Source organism: Athene noctua, chromosome Z (genome assembly GCF_965140245.1).
Source record: "Athene noctua chromosome Z, bAthNoc1.hap1.1, whole genome shotgun sequence".
Classification (NCBI taxonomy): Eukaryota; Metazoa; Chordata; class Aves; order Strigiformes; family Strigidae; genus Athene; species Athene noctua.
Window position 1 is genome coordinate 20,486,153 of NC_134077.1, and position 19,083 is coordinate 20,505,235.

General features: G+C 38.3%; 1 protein-coding gene across 4 annotated transcripts in view; it reads right to left on the reverse strand.

Moving 5' to 3' along the window:
- Window positions 1-19,083, reverse strand: part of IL6ST (interleukin 6 cytokine family signal transducer) — a 74,922-nt gene that overhangs the window by 55,662 nt on the left and 177 nt on the right. For 3 of the 4 annotated variants that reach the window (XR_012635588.1, XR_012635589.1, XM_074932495.1), the window contains exons 2-7: window positions 11,920-12,000; window positions 10,518-10,829; window positions 8,565-8,697; window positions 7,123-7,283; window positions 6,647-6,798; window positions 4,344-4,503 (exon numbers count right to left, since the gene is read on the reverse strand). Coding sequence is in view for 2 of the 4 variants with exons in the window: in XM_074932495.1 (XP_074788596.1) it covers window positions 4,344-4,503; window positions 6,647-6,798; window positions 7,123-7,283; window positions 8,565-8,697; window positions 10,518-10,829; window positions 11,920-11,986 (985 nt within the window). In the remaining 2 variants the exon portion in view is untranslated. Of the gene's footprint in view, window positions 1-1,993; window positions 3,420-4,343; window positions 4,504-6,646; window positions 6,799-7,122; window positions 7,284-8,564; window positions 8,698-10,517; window positions 10,830-11,919; window positions 12,001-19,083 lie in introns of those variants that run through there. The other variant, XM_074932496.1, reaches the window with a different exon arrangement.

Below are 19,083 nucleotides of genomic sequence, written 5' to 3' on the forward strand. Positions count from 1 at the left end.
ATTATCAAGCCCACAGTGTGTATCTTCTCTGCTTTACATTAGGAGGGAAGGAGAAATGGAAATTGAAGCAAAGGAAGCTCTTCCTTATCAATCTCATTGGAGTACCCCGATTTGATTCATGTGAAACAGAAGCAATTGTACATCTTGCTGAATATAGATGATGAATGCAACATGATTGGCTTTATGTTCTTTTTCTACTACAACACCTTTGTTCTGAGACTAATAAAACATAGGTACTTAATCGCTCTAGCAGTATTTTTGTAAAGCCAGCCACCACAGCAGAACAGCACCACAGCCTAAACAGGCAGTGAGTCCTGAAATCCTCACTGCTAAGGTTGAGATAGTAACCACAGAAAACAAAACCATAAGAGTCGAAAGAAGTGATTAAAATATTGAAAGAATATTTTAAAGTATCTCCCCTAGAGAAAGTGAACTTTGTGTAGAGCAGAAGAAATAGTGTTATGTACATATTAATTCCATTATGTTTAAATAAGTAGCATATACACTACAATCATCATCTTACTTCAACAATACAAGATGACATGTTAATTCAATCAAAACTCATTGTTGGGAACTCAATTAGGGTAAATTAGGGTAAACTGAAGGATTTCTGATCTAGCACGTTTAGTTAAAGCTCCAAGTGCAATGTGGTGTTTCGACAATGAAACCTCTATTTGTTTAACTGTTTCAAGAAATGCACTGAAATGCTGCACCGAACAGACTGTGTAAGAACAGGGCACCTTGGAATGCATTAAGAAACAGACAGGATGTTACAGAACAGAATGCAAGCAGGAAAGGCTAAAGCACATTTAAAAAAACCAACAAAACCAATGAAGCTGACTTAGAAGCTAAATAGATATCACAAAGTATTTGTAGCAGTCGGAGGGAATAACAGATTCCCTACTGGGTATCAGGTACACAACCAGAAGGTCCATTTATTGGTTCCATATGAGGATCAGTACCAGCCAGACAGAGTCAGTCTTGCAGGCTATCGAAGTAGAAAAGAAATGGAGATGGGCTCAAGCTAAAGTAATTTCACTCCTCATGAGACTAGAATTGGAAGAGTTTCTAACTGATAATAACCAAGTTCCTGGAAAAACAAGACATAAAATCCCCACATCATTTAAATCTCTTTAAAGTCAAATATCAGCAAGTGATTCCCAGTGTTGCTGCTACTGATGATTCAGGAGGAAGCCAAACAAGCTTTTAAAATCAAATCCCTAATTACTATTTGGAGGTACAAAGTACATGTTTCCTGGTAAGGATTATGTAGTAGAACAATTGTCAAAAGATTTAAAAGTTGCCAGAATACTTGCATTTCTCTTCAGCACCATGACTGTACAATTTCTGCCTTTGCATTTAAGGATTCCATTGAAACTTCACTTGATAGTTACAGTACTTAACACCTGGAAACATAACATTTGTATAAAACCATATGGAAATACAGAAGTATGCCTTCCTGAATACAGTAGTGGTAAATAAACCTGTATCTTGGAAGCTTGCTAATGAGACAAACACCAAATCTTTTGAATGCCAGAGGCAAGCAAACGTGCAATCTCCTGGAATAGGGTCCAACAGTCTTAGACAAAGCACAACATCTGAAAGTCAGTTTTATAATTTGATTGAGCGCAATAACAATGGTATAAGTGCCCAGTGTCTGCTTGTTTAACTTAACCTTTGCAATAGGCAACTGTACAGCAAAAAACAATGACTAAAATTTTGGTACAGGTTTTGCCAAAATTGCAACCTGAAGTCCCTTGTCTGAGCCTGACACTTGGTAGAAAACAGATCAGGGAACTATGGACCTTATGAGCTCCTTTCCTACTTCAGTTATCCCACTATTCTATGAATTTGCAAGTGCATCTAGGCAGTGACAGCAAGAGGTGACCACACCTAAACAAACTTACCACAGCAAATTATTTTACTGTCAACTTATAGCTACAACAGCAAAAAAGCTAACTGATTAGCAAGCAATGCAGAAAAAGTGTAACTATCTTGTTATTATGAGGAAAGAGAGCTATAAGAATTTGTTAAAATGCTGTTCTACCAGCAGAAACCAAACTGTATTTACATTTGCAGCGTATCACAACTGTGGCATAGGTATTCATCAACAACTGACTGTACACTGAAATTAGTTCATTTTAGTTTTAGCAGGAAGCAAGACACTCATGTAGGGTGTTCTGACACCAGCAGAGGTTCATATTCAAGAAGATACCAGCTAATATTTCTCAAGCATCTACTTTAAGATGTTAAATTAGTTTCAATTTGTCTAAGTGGGCTTTTTATATCAACGACAAAAGAAAAACAGACTCCAGAAATGTAAGTTATACAGCAAAGCCTGGGGATTTTATTTAGAAAGCAAATTAAAGGGCCAAATGCACAGGTCTTAGTTGTGTTTGTATATATATAGGGCATGTATTTTTGTTCTGTTAATGTAAGAATCCACTATTTGAGAACAGGATTTTTCATACTCTAAAAAATACAGGGATGTGATTCTAATGTTAGCATTCCAACAGTTACTGCTCAGCTACTGTTGGGTAACTTCATTCTGTACAAGTTTACAGTTGCTGCAACACCTGCTAAGTCATGAAATGCTGCAAAACAAAACCAGTAAAACAAAACAAAAATCATTAACAGAACACACTAAACATACTCAACTAATGGTTTCGGCACAATTCTGGCAGAATTACTGTCTCTGTACTTAAGAACAAACCTGCAGAAGAGCCTCTCCAGTGGAGAAATACTGCAATGACTTCCATGAGCTTCCATGAGTGTATTAAATTCATAACACAGTTGTAGCTACTTTAATGTCACAGTACATTTGAAGCAATTGCATGTGTTCATGAGCAACTGGAAGCAATCAGCAGAGTTAAAAAACACACTGTGGAATGCAGTGGACAAAGACCTTAAAAGACACTAACTGCAGAAGCAGTCCCAGTGCCAGTGGCCTGAAGGAGTATCAATGAGTCCAGGGCAATACAGCACACCTGCAGAACATACAGTTCAATGTCATAACAGCTGACTGGAGCTTCATAAGGAACTAAAGGGCCAGCCAAGTTGATGAGCTGTTGTGTGAACACATTTGGTACATGTCAGCAACTCTGCAATACTGAGGATTTGTTCCACAAAGCAGTGAAGGCTGACACTTCACTGATGCTCTTAAACATTTGTTTTTTCCAGGGCTGTGAACTTAAAGCTTAACCTAGTGGTTCGCTATCTTTTGTGTGTCTTAAATAGTAAGTTTACACTTTGAAGTTGCATATAACCTGCTTGCAAAGTCCTTTTGTGCAAAACTAAACGCAATCCAAATACTGCCCTCGAAGAGCTGATGCTGGTAAGAGGTTTTCCTCCTTAGATCATGACAGCAGCAATCCAGTGTTCACCCCACTGCAAAGGGACAGGATATTAGAAGTCCAGATCTACAAGACAACCACCCCAATGATTATGACATCAGGAAGAGAAATTGTAAGGAAACAGCGATTTTTGTGGTTAAATATAACCTAAATAAAACCATTTTCCACACAGACCCAATCCTGCATAAAATCAGAGGTTTATAGATGGCATTCTTATTCCTCCTCCTGACAACCACTCAGTGATGAGCAGCAAGACTCTTGATTACTGTGTGCAGAATATTGTAAAGAAGTGGGTACAAGACAGTGCAGAGGCTTGCTAGCCACTTAAAGCTGCAAAAATGTGTTGTAGATGCAGAATACCTTGGGAAAAGGTAAGGGTAAACCAGTGTTTTATTTAGAAGCTTTGTTGCATAGAAGGCTACACTTCCCACACACCAAATTTTTATCATTGCTTTAGTTGTGAAGTTCACAAACTTTCACAACAAAAAGTTTGTGAAGTAGTCGATGTACCCTATATGACTAAAGTCTGCTGTTCCATACTTATGCTTGTTGACCTATGACTTTATCCAACTGCCTCCTAAATATCAAATTGTTCATAAACTAAGGCAGGCCATCATTCTATCAAAAAACTTTCACACAGGCAGAATAGCTTGTTACAGAAGATAACCTTCAGAACAAAAAAAAAAGCATAAAGCCTACATCTCTTCCAAAAGACTGAGAATAAGACTTTCTGTGAAGAAAACTCTTCTTCCTTATCTCCCCTATTAGCTATTTTCAGGGAGAACCTCCTTTCCTTTATGGGAAGCTATTCTCATGCTCCTTGGACCACATGGGTCAAGTTGGTCAGTACTGAAGGAAACTCAGGAGATCCTTTTTGCATGTATGAACAAACAGTTCAAGTGAGGATACACAGTTTCAGCTGGCTATTGCCAAGCTGCTGAGCACCCACACATTCTGAAAGTCAGCAACCTACTTTCACATATTACTTACTATCTTCAGTGGTGACCCCAGTTTTCTCTTCACTCCAGTCACTCCAGTAGCCCACTCCATCTTCCTTCATGCAACGAATGGAAAAGACATACTCTGTGTAGGGTCTGAGCCCCTGAACACTGAATGAAGTTCTTGGTGAAGCTGTATCTTCAGGAGGAACCTGTAAATGGGAGAAAGATTTTAGACGCACTGATCAAAAATTGCAAAGCTGAGTTCTGTGCTACTACAGCTCCCAGCCAAGAGGGCTCCCCACTGCATACATACCCAATACAAACAACATCGTTTTTCTACCCTCTTATTTCCAAAAGTTTCAAACCTCAACTGTAGTTTAAGATCAGCCGTAGTTGCATGTATTTATCAGGTATAATACAATACATACACTAGAATAGGTAAGCAGTTCTCAGGACAATCCCTCATTCTGTTTTTTTTAATTAGTTTATGTCTACCTCTCCTTCCTCCCCATATAATTTCTCAACTTACTGATCCATAATATCCCACGTCACATTGCATAAGTTTGCTAGGTTATCTGCTTGATTACCGATTGCAAGATACCTGTGCTAGAAGCCTCCTAAAAAGCTAGAGAATCTAGGATCATTGCTTCCACTGATACAGAACAATTTTTCTTAACTGTCATTGGAAATAGTTTGTTTTAGAGTAGTTCATACTTTTGTTAATAAATTAGTTTATTTTCAAAAGCTCTTTCCTTTATCTTAGATGAAGAACTGAATGCCAGAACATATTCCTACTGCGTAGGTACAGAAACAGATTTGTGATGCAGACAGTAGATACATGTAGGTACACACACACAGACTCCACTTGCAACTAAGGGTTTTTTATAGTGAGCAACTCTGCAAAAGGAATGACTACAGATTAAATACACACACAGGACACTCAAGAAGTTACTCCTGAGTGCAAATAATTGCCAAAGTAGTCAAATTTTACCACAGCTAAGTAAGATCTGTTGTTTTTAAAGTTACTATTTCAATGGTCTTGTGCACATGTTAGATGGGCAAGACATGTTAGAAGGACTTAAAAGGACAATGTATCAGCAGATCCTGGAGTTGCAGAATAAGCTGTGCAGAACAGTACTCTTTAAAATATCAATACAGGTGACCTTAGTTATTAATCTCTGCACGTAAAGCTCAAAAAGTTCTTCCAAAGGAATACATTACATTAGTCACAAGCAGTTGTGTTATGCTACCTGCTTCAAACAATCTTTTTTGGCAAGACAGAAGCAGTCTTCCTTTCAAGAAATCATGAAATTCAGAATACTTTTAGGCCTCTGTATTGAAACAAAAGATGGGAAGATCTTGATGAGAAGAGGGTTTCTGGTATACTGCTGCTCAGAGAAGGTTTAAGAAAGGCAGAACTGAGAAGCTATTGAAAATATGTCCACAGACTGATGTAGAAGAAAACACCCACAACTCTTGATGATGTGAACATACTGTAGTGCACTACAGGTAAGATCAAGCCCAACCATGAATTAACACTGCCAAGTAGGCAATAATGTCTCCCTTCAGCCTTCTCTTCTCCAGACTAAACAACCCCAGTTCCCTCAGCTGCTTCTCATAAGACTTGTGCTCCACACCCTTCACCAGTTTCATTGCCCTTCTTTGGACACACTCCAGCCCCTCAATGTCTGTCTTGTAGTGAGGAGCCCAAAACCAAACACAGTATTCAAGGTGCAGCCTCACCAGTGCTGAGTACAGAGGGATGATCACTCCGCCAGTGCTGCTAGCCACACTATTTCTGACACAGGATGCTACTGGCCTTCTTGGGCACATTGCTGGCTCATTCAGGCAGCTGTTGACCAACATCCCCTGCCCTTTTCTATCAGGCAGCTTTCCAGCCACCCTTCCCCAAGCCTGCAGCATTACATGAGGTTGTTGTGACACAAGTGTAGGTACAGCAAGTTCAAAAAAGCACTTCAGCACTGAACAGTGTTTTCTCAAGCTTTAAATGACATTTAGATCAGAGGTTTTGCAACTCTGCAAGAAGATGAAAGTTCATGAATGTTTTAGATGTTGCCCATACAGAATAAAAATTCGAAGTAAACATAGTGCAACATGATGGGGAAGACAGCAGAGAGTCCACAAAGAAAAGATCACCATAGTCTAGATTGTGCCAAAAAACCCTAGATCACAGCTTTTATGAACACACCAGACAAACTTACCTTAGGAGGCCACATAAGGCCTAAGGATAATAAAGTGAATCCTCTGAACTGCAGTAGTGAGGGAACTTCTGCAGTTTGACAAATGGCTGAGTTACAGCAGAAGACTGATAAGGGACATCAGTGGTATTACCTGCATCCAGTTTGTGTCACCAATGATCCTATAGCGAATATTGAATTTCAGCTTCATCACAGCAACTGAAATCCGATTCTCCCAGGAAAGCTTCAGAACAGTAGGCAGTATTCCTGAGTTGACTGATAAGTTGTGTGGAGACAGAGGTTTAACTAGAAGAGAAGGAGTTAGTCAACATCTACAGCTGTATTTTATGATGCCTCTAGCAGTTGCTGCGCTATGCTGTAACACTATCATTAAAGCCTTTCACAAGCTCAGATGGCTGCCACTTCAGACCACTTTCTAAAGCAGACTACTCAACAAGAATTTGCTATCTGAATTGTGATCAAGTCTCTTCCCTACCTTTGTCCAGCGCAGTTCAATATTCTGACAGCGTTATTTTTCACGGTGACAAAACATTAACATACCAATTCAGCAATATGCACAAAAGCAGCAGTTATGCACTATTGAAGTTTCATTAAGAAGAATATAGTTACCAATCTCAATGGGATCAAGTACAAGAGGATCAGATTCAGCCTTCCCAAGAGCATTTTCTGCTTCTACCCAGACCTCCAGGTTAACAAAGAACTGAACATCAGTAATCATACAAGAATTGTTTACATCTTTTGGTATACAATCAGGAAAGTTCTCTTGTGGCCTAAATAGAAGAGAAGGAAAAACAAGGTATAAAGCAGTAAGTTTGGTTTCCTTTAGACAATCTTTTTAAGTAGATCAGAGCTATCAATCAGTTTAGCAAGTATGTTTCCCCTCTGCAATTATCTTTGTAAGCAGGAAGAAAAGGTGAAGAGGTTAGAATGGCTTGTTCAGCCACAAATGCATGATTGCATTAGAATAGAAACTAGGAATAAAAATCTGACTTCAAATTACATATTTACAAGAGCACAAGCCATGGGATTGTAATTATAAAACTTTCTAAAACCTGCCTTAGTTTAAAAAATAAAGATCAAGAATTGATACATTTAATCAAAAGCAATATGGCTAGTATATAGAAACATATTAATGCATTAAAAGATGTAGTTAGTGTTACCTGCATATCTGTCAAGAATACAGTGTTACACCTGCAAAACAATAATTTCTGTTCCCCATCTTCTGCTACACTAACAGCAGATAGTTCTAGGGCATCAGGAGATTTACAAAACATTAAGGTTTTCTATCTATCCATACTTTCTACTACCCTTGTTACCAAAACACTAGTGGAATGGGGTAGATGGAAAGCTGTAGGCAGTCATTCCTCTTTCCAGAGCAGAGCGACAATTCTGTCCACTCCATTTTAAGATAGCTACAAGAGACTAAAGAGTTTGAAAAAATACTTAAGCTAATTTGCTTTCACAGGAGAAATACTTTTGCTGAAGCTTTCATGACTTTGGCTGAAACTTTAATGTTACGATTAATGATGGACGAACACCATTCTGAGTTCTTAAGAAATACATAGTAGATAATACCTCTACAGAATCCAGTTGCTCTATGTTGGTTTCTCTACTTAGAATCATGGAATGATATGGGTTGGAAGGGACCTTTAAAGGTCATCTAGTCCAACCCTCCTGCAGTAAGCAGGGACATCTACTTGTTTAGAATGGGCTAGAACAGTCACCTCAGAAAAGAATCAAGTACATAATTTTGGTCCAGTCACATGACAATTAGGTGTACTGTACTCAAGCCACACTAATTGTGTATTTGAAGAACAGAAAAATATGAGATATCTGTTACTCCAAAACAAGTGCAGCAACAATATTTCAAGTCTGACTTAGAATTACTTTGGAACTTCTTTAACTCTTCCCTTCACCCCAAAATAGAGAGCAATGATTCAGAAAACTTGCTAAGAACCTTCCAAAGTATCAAGGAATTTTAAGGAAGTTTAGTTTAGCCTACAAGTAGTATTCTTCAACATTATTTAGATCTTCTATAGAGGGCTACTTACCATCTGTACTTCAACCTAAAGTGAGTGTCCAGGAACGTAGGCCTTCCAGGGTTCCAGGTACAAGTCATAGGATATGCAAGTTTTGACACCTGACGCACAATGCAGCTTAGGTTCTTGGGCTTCTCTGGGGGCACTATACAGAAACAGTTAGCAATAATTATTTTATACCCACATTTAGATCCAGTAAGAGTCATGTTAAGTGTCCCATCAGAGCAATTTCAGTGAACATCAGAAGTATTTATAGTCAGATTTGTTTCTAAAGGAGGGGGCAAAATGTGCTAGATACCATCCAGCAATGGCATTCAAGAAGCTTAACCAGCTGCTGCGTGAAATAGTAGGCTGTATAAGGAACAAGGACCTGACAATATGGAACAGCACAGATTTCTCATTCTTTGAGGCAGAAACCCTGGTATCTACCATCCCTCATCTAAATCTATTTTAATTCACACAGAAAAAATGCTAATGAGCACTACAGCTGAACTGGCATATATTGACTTTTCAAATAACCTGAGCCCTAAGGCAATTGGGACAGGTCTGCTCTCCTTCACCTGAGCCACCAAAGCATCCTTCTTTAGCTGCAAACACCTCCAAGACAGATACGGGCTCTTCATCAATGCACTTCAGTATTGTGTAAGAAGCTTTTTCAGAGTCCAGCTGAACAATTTTTTTCCTTCTTAAATTCAAACCATAGCATACAAAGAGTTTGTTTCTAGCTTTTAGAATATCACTTTTTGTAAGATTATAATGTATCTGAAGAATCTTATTTCCTTTCAAGCAGAATGCTATTTTCAACAAAACTACCATACATTTTTGTAAGTAAAAACCTAGTTTTGTTCCTGAATAGCTGTATTCTTCTCATACCTGTTGTTCTTATTGTTTACAGAATTTTTCTTGAATTAATAGGAGAATATAGTTGCTTTAAATATAAATGTATCAAGATTCATATGTGAATTACTACTCTAGAATGTTATCTGTACTCTCATTCAGTTTATCATCTTGGGATATTATATCTGTACTTACCTTTCCATATATTTTGCCTGTCACATCTTTTCTAGTAAGATATTTACCCATAGAACTTTAAATAGAAATACTGTTTGCCTGTGAAAGCATTTTGTAACTTATGCTTCTTAGAAACACATTAAATTGCGAAATCAAGCTAGCCTTCTGTACAGACCACACAACTTCAATACCTTTTGCCAACACTAGGAGGAAACATAATTCATCAGCCATTCATACTCTGATATTAAGACACTTGAACAGTTATTTTATAAACAGTTCACCAACTAATTAAGTAGTAATATATTAAGTAATTCATGTTACTTTCTCAAGATCTCAATCATCTCAAAGAGCACGTGCTCAGAACTATGCAAGAGTGATCATGCTTGAACAAGGAAAGTTTATTAGTTAAAAGTATTTTCTTATGCATAGAGGTAGAGTAATCCAAATAGTATGTTTCATCCTTATGGCAGTTCAGGTTAGTTTGAGTGATACAGATGGACTAAATACTTCACAGTGCATTAATGAAGGAAACCTTAATTTCACAGTGTTACTATGAAAGCAGGACATATGACCTTACTGTACTTCCCTGAATGCTAAAGCAGAAGTAAGGAAAAGTTAGTTTATCTCCTAGGATCTATTTCCGTTAAATTCACATCTTCTTTCTGCAACTCAATTCTTCCTGCTTCAACATTTTTCTGTCGTTCTGTTTTCTTCTTATTTCAACACTGAAATACTCCAGGATATTTTCTATTTTGTAGGTAACTATTCCGTGCATATTTACCAGCTTTGATGGCATGTAATATAACAATGCTTTCATACAGTTATTCAGGAATTGAGTGAACAGAAACAAGTGTCTCAAGATGGGAACACTTTCTATTGTTCACATTCTTTTTCCTGTTTTTCAGAAGCAATTGTATTAAGACCAGTATAAAAGGCAAGAAAAATGGTACTTACAGCCTACTGTAACTGTAATTCCATAAATGTTCTGCTCAATCTGTCCATCTGCTAAAATGTTGCATGTCAGAGGATTAGCTATCGAAGAAGTGTCATTAAATGTGACACTGGAAACTGTTCTGTTTATTTCACGATACTGTTCTTTAGGTACCACTCTATTTTTAGTTTTCCAGATAATTTGATTAGCATAGATATTGCCAAAGTCAAGACAACTCTCATTCAAAATGCATAAGGCTGTGAAACTGGAACCAAGGGTCAATACAGGAGACTCTGGGATGATGTGACCACATGACTGCACAAGTCCACCTGAAACTACAAAGAATTGCATCTTTATTAAAAACTATAGATCATTCCATAATCAGTATTGCTAACACAACATGAGTGTAATGTTAAAAATACTACATGTGTCTAGGCAGGAAATGAATTCGTAACCTGACAGTTATAAAACTGAAATGTATTAGCGGACCATCAAGCAGATTTAAGGGGCAAAACCAGTGTAGTGTTCCCTAGGCTTTGCAGAAGCCGTTTTCCCAAGCAAGAAAAGCACTGTTAATAAACAGGGGCCTTTGGAAAGTCAAGGACTGAACATTTAGTATATTTTGAAGGAGGAAGGTAATACACTTGAGGCTACCCCTGCAGTTAAAAAGGTATTTTCCGTTGAGAAAGTTAACAAAAAATAGGGAAAAGCACACACTTTTGTTGTGGTGGACTAGGTTTAGAAGAATTACATGCAAACAGTTAAACACTTGAGTTGTCCACTTCAAAAGCTTCAGTGTGTATACCATAAGCATATTTGGGAATTACAGTGAACACTGCACATTTGATAGTACTTTTTACAAAAGAACATCAACACAACAAAATTGTTACTACTGCTAGAAGCACATAAAGAGAAAAGCAGCAAGTTTTGAAGATGAAAAGAGATAACTGAAATACTGCCTTGAAACAACAGTCATACTGAACATCTTGAGGACGATCATTTGCTACACAATAGCAGAGGCTCACAGCTCTAACTTGATCATAGAGGCTACTGCAGAAGTTCATTGGTAGCTTATTGCTTTAACAGTGTTTAGTCTAACCAAGACACACTTTTGGCATATGTGATATAAAACTCAGTTTGCTACAGTGATCAGCTCCAATCATGTCAACGGAACCAAAGCAACCTTCCACTGACTGAAGTTGCTCTTCACTATCTCTGTATGCAGATGAGCCACAAATAGAAGTGAGTACTAGTTTAACATGCATTATTTTACTATGGTATTAAGAGCATAGATTAGGTCCTTCTATCCCAATACACCTTGCTTTCTGCCCCCACCCTGCAGTATCTAGATGAAAAGCAAGTATGTACTTCAAGCATCTGATTAGAGATGTTCTACAAGCCTCATGTTTGAGACACAAGTCTTACCTCCAAGAGAACAGATATTCCAGAGCAGATACAAGCCATGGGCCACCCAGTTCCACCCAGAAAACATGCTGCACAGAATTCCTGTAACAGAGAAAGATACTTGCTTTTTAAAGTTTAACCTACTACTCTTCACTTTAGATCAGTGTCAAATTCAGATTTGTATTTGATCTATGACAATTTCTCAGGAATGCACATTCACTTTCCTGAAAGTATCTTCTCATTCTAGAGAAAGAATGAGCAAATTGTTTCCACATTATTCACTGCTATATCACAATCCAGTGTCTACTTAAGACAACTGATGCAGTTTAAAATCTCTTCAGTTACAAATTTAAGAAATGTATCAGCTTAAGGTTTTCCTGTTGTCCCTCAAAATTACTGGTTCTTCTGTGGGAAGTTCTGCTAGAATAGAGCACATAACACTGTGGTTCAGGTTTGAAAACAGAACCCTGTGAATTTCATCATGGTTACCATACTTTCCTATCTTTCAAGGGCAGTGATGTAAATGCTTTGCACAAGGTTCAGAACAACTCACCATAAAACCATGTATCTCATTCACAAGAGTGACTGAAAATTTAAGAATTACAAAGCACAATGCTTCCACATCAAGAACTGTTGACTACTATAGAAAAAGTATTAACTAGTTCTTCAAAACCTTACAAGGAAGGTTGTAATTCCTCAAAAGCTGGAAAGTTTAACATCTTATGTTCTTTATTTTTGCCTTGCAGACTTCACTTATTCTCCATTTTGACAATTCTACAAAATGATTTCTCTAAACTGAAGCATTCACAGAGCAGCTTCCACCAGTTGTTTTGAAGCTACAAAGTCTCTCCTGTATTTCTCAACTTGCAGTTACAAAGCAGCCTTGAATCACTAAAAGCCAGTGATCATTCTCTACTAAGCATATGAGCTATATTATTTTTAGTTACATTCATGCATCTTTACAGGAATAGGTAGGTTGGCTTAGTCAAATAGGGCATTTAGTTAACAGCCTGATTTCTAGAAGTAGACTTCATACTGTTCTTATAGCTAGAAACTAAACACAGAATTTCTAGGTTTACTAAGGTTTGAGGTGAGATTTCCTGTAGCAAGCCTGCTTCTGAAGTTTTATTTTCACTGACCTGGTGAAACTTCTTTGGAAATTGGTATTCTGAGTTTTATAATTACTCAAGACAACTTAAGAGGTTTAAAGGAATTCCACAGTATTCCCTAGAAAGGGAAATGTAAAAGCTACATTTTCTACTATCAGAAGGAAAATAAACTGCAGTTTATCACAGGAAATACTCATTTGCTTTGATTGCATGTAGTTTATAATAATGACAGGAAGACATAAGTCATTTCACATAAATCAATAAAACTAGACAAGACATTTAAGCATGGATGTATCAATACCGAGCTAGAACCTCATTCCTTAAGCATCAGTATATTTAAGCCATTCTTTTTAACAAATCAAGGTAAATAGTATAGCGTAAAGAAAAATCTCTATTCACAAGAATTAGAAACCAACAACTAAATGAACGCCAATTTCAAGCCTTTGCAGCAGAGTCTATATAGGGCTCACCAATGTAGTCAGGACTAAAACAGCCATCAGAATCTCTCAGCAGTATCTTTATTTGCATCTATACTTTGAGTTTATTACTCAAAGCCCACCAAAGTTTCCTATATAGAAATTTTATATTAGAAATATTGCTGATTAGAATACTTGACAGTTATGTTAACAAACATTTATATCTGCCATGAGAGCTTCTTTTGTGTTTTTTTTTAACTAAATAACAAGACTTATTTATAATCAGATTGTAGCAGCATGGAGCTGAATATTAAAAAGCTACTCATTTTTTCTATGTTACACTCAGCTACTCTCACTGGGCTGGATATGAAAACCATCATACAGTTTTAAGTGTGATATATTTTTAGGTATTTATTAAAAGCATACAGTAAGAGAACTAAACCCACTGATTCTTCCTTATTGTGAATGTCAAGCCTTCCATTATCTGAAAAATAAGGTTTAAAATAAGGTTTATTTTGAAATCCCAGTCGGTTTCACAGATTTTAATGAATTCATATGGTGAATACAACCAAACTGTGAAGATTACTCCCTTTTGATTTAGGTCTTTAGGACACTGAATAAAAACAGCACACAGGAATTTATTTTAGTGTCTTGACTTTAACATTTATCAGAAATACTGCTTGCTACCTAAAGCCTGTTGTGGTCTATTAAGGATAGAACTTAAGGTTTGTTATTTAAAGCAAAATCCATTTAAAGCTATTTAAGTTGAACAATTTGAGTTGCAGAAGATCTGAAACCCGTAAGATCCCTGAGGGCAACTACAAGCTAGGTGGAAAAAAGCAGCTCCACTTGCCTGTTAATTGCCAAAAGCTGTAGAACAGCAGAACCAGCTTCTACACTGAAGAGTGAAGCAAGCAGGTGTAAAAAGGCAAAAAGGGAAGTTGTTTAAAGAATGTTCAATACAGTATCTCTCTCCCACACGGTATCACAATTGGGGCCACATCAACAGCAGTGTCAGGTAAGTTAAGTATTACATCACTACAAAGTTATGGTTTTTCTTTTAGGTAATGATTTATTTCAGGCTGAACAATATTTCCACTAAACTATTCAAGAACTGCTGGTGTTAAAATCGTATGAAGTCATATTAAGTATGGCCCAGGTTAATAAAAAAAATACTGTGAAGCACCTGAAGAAACAAAAGCCAACACTTAAAGCAATAACCAACTCAACAGAAGTAAATGATAATATAGAATTATAATGTATTTTGCTCTAAAATACAATGGTTTCTGTAAGAAATCAAACTAAGATAACTTAATCTTTTTAAATAAATGCCATTTCTACTGTCTTCCAGACTTGGAATGCAACATTTTATTTGTCCTGAGCAGATTGATTTATACATGGGATGCTGAAGTAGAAATCTCTACTACTTTGCACTTTGGAAAGTTTAGTATCTGTTTTGAGGGAGCAGAGAAACCCTCCACAGTTTACAATACTTATGCTACTGCACTCAGCTCCTGAAAAGCAGGCAGACTGAAACTCATGATCCATCACCTGCAACAGAAAGTGGAAAGCTCACCCATCTACAGTACAGGAAAAAAGCAGTTGTGACTATAGCGTCAAAATCATGCTAACTTCAGCACTGATGAGCTGTTAGGCTGTTCTGATGTATTTTACTCTTCCCCCAGCTAATCAATGCAGTTTGAAGACGACTGAAGCTACACATCTCTGAACTCATAAAGGGGCTATTGCAATCTCTTCTAATGTTCGCTGGTTTTGAAAGCTTTAGTCTCTGGCTTTTAAAAGACTGATTCTTAATTGAAATTTAGTTCTAGGGGAAAGAACCAGAGCTACATTAAGTGCCTCTATTCACTTTGCCTAGATGAAAACTGTAAGAAGAAAAGAAATAATAAGGTGGGGCTTACAATTTATAAAACAAGGAGCCATACTTCAGATTAGGCTAAGGAATATACTTCTATGGAAACTAGTGTTTTCTAATCTCAGCAAAGACATTCAGGTGCAGAAACTGCATACAAACTATATGAAAACTTCAAAACATAGTTCCATCAAAAAGCAGCATTCAAAAGAAATGTTGCTAAACACCAGCTGTTCACCATTTAACTACTTTAAGTCTGGATAAATTGCAAGTCAGCACAACAGAAAACTCAGTAGTTTCAGTGATTATGCAGCACAGCCTGAAGTCTTCCCTTTTACAAGCTGGTGTAGTGTATTAGTAATGTACAGTGAAAGTTCAACCTGATGCTGAACTAACACTGAAGTAGCTAATTGGTTCAGAAGCTTTTTTTCTCTTAATATTTTTTTTCTTAATTTTCTTTAAAATTTTATTTTCTTTCAAATCAACATTTTATTTATACTACATAGTTGCTGTGGACCACTAAGTGAAGAGGAAAGGGAAACACAGAAACTGATTTTAGAAGTTTGTCATGTTACTTTCATAGTTAAGTCTGTCAAATAGCGAAGGACCAAAGTCCATCAGAATACTACACAGTAAAAACATGGTCAATTTAGAACTGCAGCTGGTGACAGTCCTTAATTCATAGAATGTAAGTTACCTTCAAGGAAAAAAAAAGCCTGTTAAAACACCACCATTACTTCAGTAAAGACAGGCATACGAGACCACCTCATTTAATCTCTAAATCATATGGGATTTCTACTATTCTTCACATTCTGCTACCATTGTGAAAGGAAAGCAGTAAGCCTTTATGCCTGAACCTTACACTGATGCTTCAGGCAGTGTCCTATGAAAAACTAATAATGACCCTAAAGTCAGGCTTTATATGCACAAGGTAGCAACAGCACTGAGTTTTATGACTAATCTGTGCATAACAGTTTTTGAAGAAATGTCAGGCATTCATGCAAAACAAATCATTACTTATTCCGAGCAACAGAGAGATGTCTTACAAATCTTATTTCATAAGTCATGAAAACTACCCCAAAATGAATACAGGTATACGTCAAATGATGTGTTATCTCTCCATTTCAGAGAGGTGACAATTACTGTTCAAGTGACCTATAAATGACACTTTCAGTTTAAGAGACTACAGCCAAAATAACATGTTCTTGCCAGCAAAGCCAGCTTGCAAGTCAGGAAGTATAGATAACACCATGGACACCACAGGAAGGTGTTAGGTCTATTAAGGCTCATCATCACATCAATCACAAAAGCCCAAAGATTGCTGGCAAACAGATTTCTAGAAATGCCTCAAAAATAATTAAGAGCTGAATTTACAGCTTCAAGTGGTAATCTCACTATTATCACTAAGAATCCACGTAGCCGAGGCAGATACAGCAAGGAACCAGCACAGAAACTGATACTGCACACAGCAGCAGCTACTGATTGAGGTTTTATAACAAGCAAGGTAGTACTTAAAGTCCATCTAAAAGCTGTAACTATCCTCAAGGAATTTCTTTTCTCAAGCTGTAACTACTTTCTAATTAGGAGCAATTAATCTGCAAGCTTCCTTCCTTCCTCCCAGCTTACTTCCTTCTTGAAAGTATTTATGAGACTCAACCTCATGCACCTCTAAGAAAATCATTTGAAGAGTCTTACATAACATTATATCACAGAATATTTTGAAATTAATTTTCATATTTAAAAGACCTATACACAAATGATATCTCTATTCCTTTCAACAAACAGGCAAGTCATTTCTCCACATGACTCATTCCTTTGCCTCTAGGAGGAGGCTTTTCCCTACCTCTGAGGTTTTAGTATATAGCACTCAGTAAAAAACTCACGAGGCACAGATCAAAATGATCGAAATACTTCAGAGGTACCAAATATTTGCTTTCAAGAATTAAGTTCTTTATCTTCTTAAACTGCAGACCACTTTCTCTGAAACACTTCAGATTCTTTTTGCAGCTAGCAACCAGTCTTAATCTGAAAAGCAAATGAATTGATACAAAATAATACCTTAGTATTCCATGCTCTCACTCTCACTTCAAGACTGACAACCACCAATACTGATTCTCTAATTTAGACAGTTCTTGCTAACACAAGAATAATTGTAAAAATTTGTCCATGAAGTTTATTTATTTTCATACAACTGTGCTAGTGCTAATCCTCCAGAGAAGCAGCACGGGAGACAGCATATCTCCATTTTGTGTACAGTCCCCACCTCCCCCTCCTTCCCAAATATATAGGCTTTACTTGAAGAGATCACGTTTCTAGACATGTAAACAAGATCCAAAAAAATTATTATTCACGCTTAACTTGTAGGAAGTAATCTCAAATTTTCATCATCCTCTTCTACTTTCCTACTGTGATACACCAACATATATAAATTTGTTAAGTTCAGAAGTTAGATGCTTTGAACAGATACCTTTTATATATCATTATTCCTCTGAAAGTAACAGTATTTAGAATAACAAGTATAAATGTTATGTTCTGTAAGAGAAAAGAGGGTGGAAGAAAAAAGCCTCTAACTCCTCAAAGTATCTGACCTCTTCAGGTTGTGGATGTCTTTTTTCTCCCCTTTTCAGTGACAGGACAGATCAGCAATGACAAAACTATAACCAAATAATTCTATTACCAGGTTTCTCCTTCAGAAATGCCTCAGAAATAACAAGCAGCTGCCAGCTGGCAATCATCTACTCTGCCTAAAACAAGGATGAAAACTGAGACTGGGATTTATTCTCCTCTGCACTGCCAGAACACTTGGCAGACCGCTTTCCTTTGTGCCTCAGTTTCATCATCTGCAAGACGAAAATCATGACACCGTTTTTCTTTAGGAAGAGCGTCAGAGACCCACTGCAAGGATGACTAGAACTCTGCAGCACATCGGAAGTTAGCAGACGACCCAGGCTGCTCCCTGCACTCGCCTCTCCCCAATTTCTCACGGAATCCCTACGGTAGTTGAACCAGGTGTAAAACAAATTGTGCCTTTATTTCAAGAGCACCAGCCTTCCACCTTTTGGTCTACAGCCGACAAGAACAGACCACTTGTGGTGAAGGCAACAAAACACATCGCTTTTCGACAAGAAACCGCCTTCCGATAATATGGCCAAGCTCATCGGAGAGTTGAAAAAGCCCTAAAGACACGAGTCCGGTGAGGGTCGCAACACCTTTATTAATTACGACTGTCAGTATTAACAGACACGGCACCAGAAGAAAAACCCGGATATCTTCACTCTCAGCCTCCGCGCCACGCCAGCAGGTCAGTAAAACCGCATCAAGACAGGGGAAGGGCTGTGGATGGGGCATCGCCAGCAACTGGTACTGCGCACACCGGCAAGAAAATGGACTCGACAGCCCTCAGACCCCACACCGAGGAGGCCCCAGGCTCCCCGGCAGCGGGCAAGGCCATACTGCATTCAAGTGCCACCGCCGGGCCCAGCTCCGTCAGAGCCCGCCGAGGGGAGGCGAGGCGGCGCCCGCGTCCCCTCAGGGCCCGCCGGGCCGGCCCCCGCTCGGGAAGGACTGCTGACGGCCGCGGAAGGCTGCAGCCAGACGCCCCTGCCGTCAGAGGGGAGCGAAGAAGGATCGTCTCGGGAAGCGAGCGGCGCGACGCAGCGCTGCCGCCCGCCCCGTCTCCCAGCCAGCCCTGGCCGAGCGCGCGCCCTCCCGCCCCCTCCGGCGTCCCTGCCAGCGGCGCACGGCCCGGCCCGGCCCGCCGAGCCCAGCTACGGCCCGGAGGGGAGGA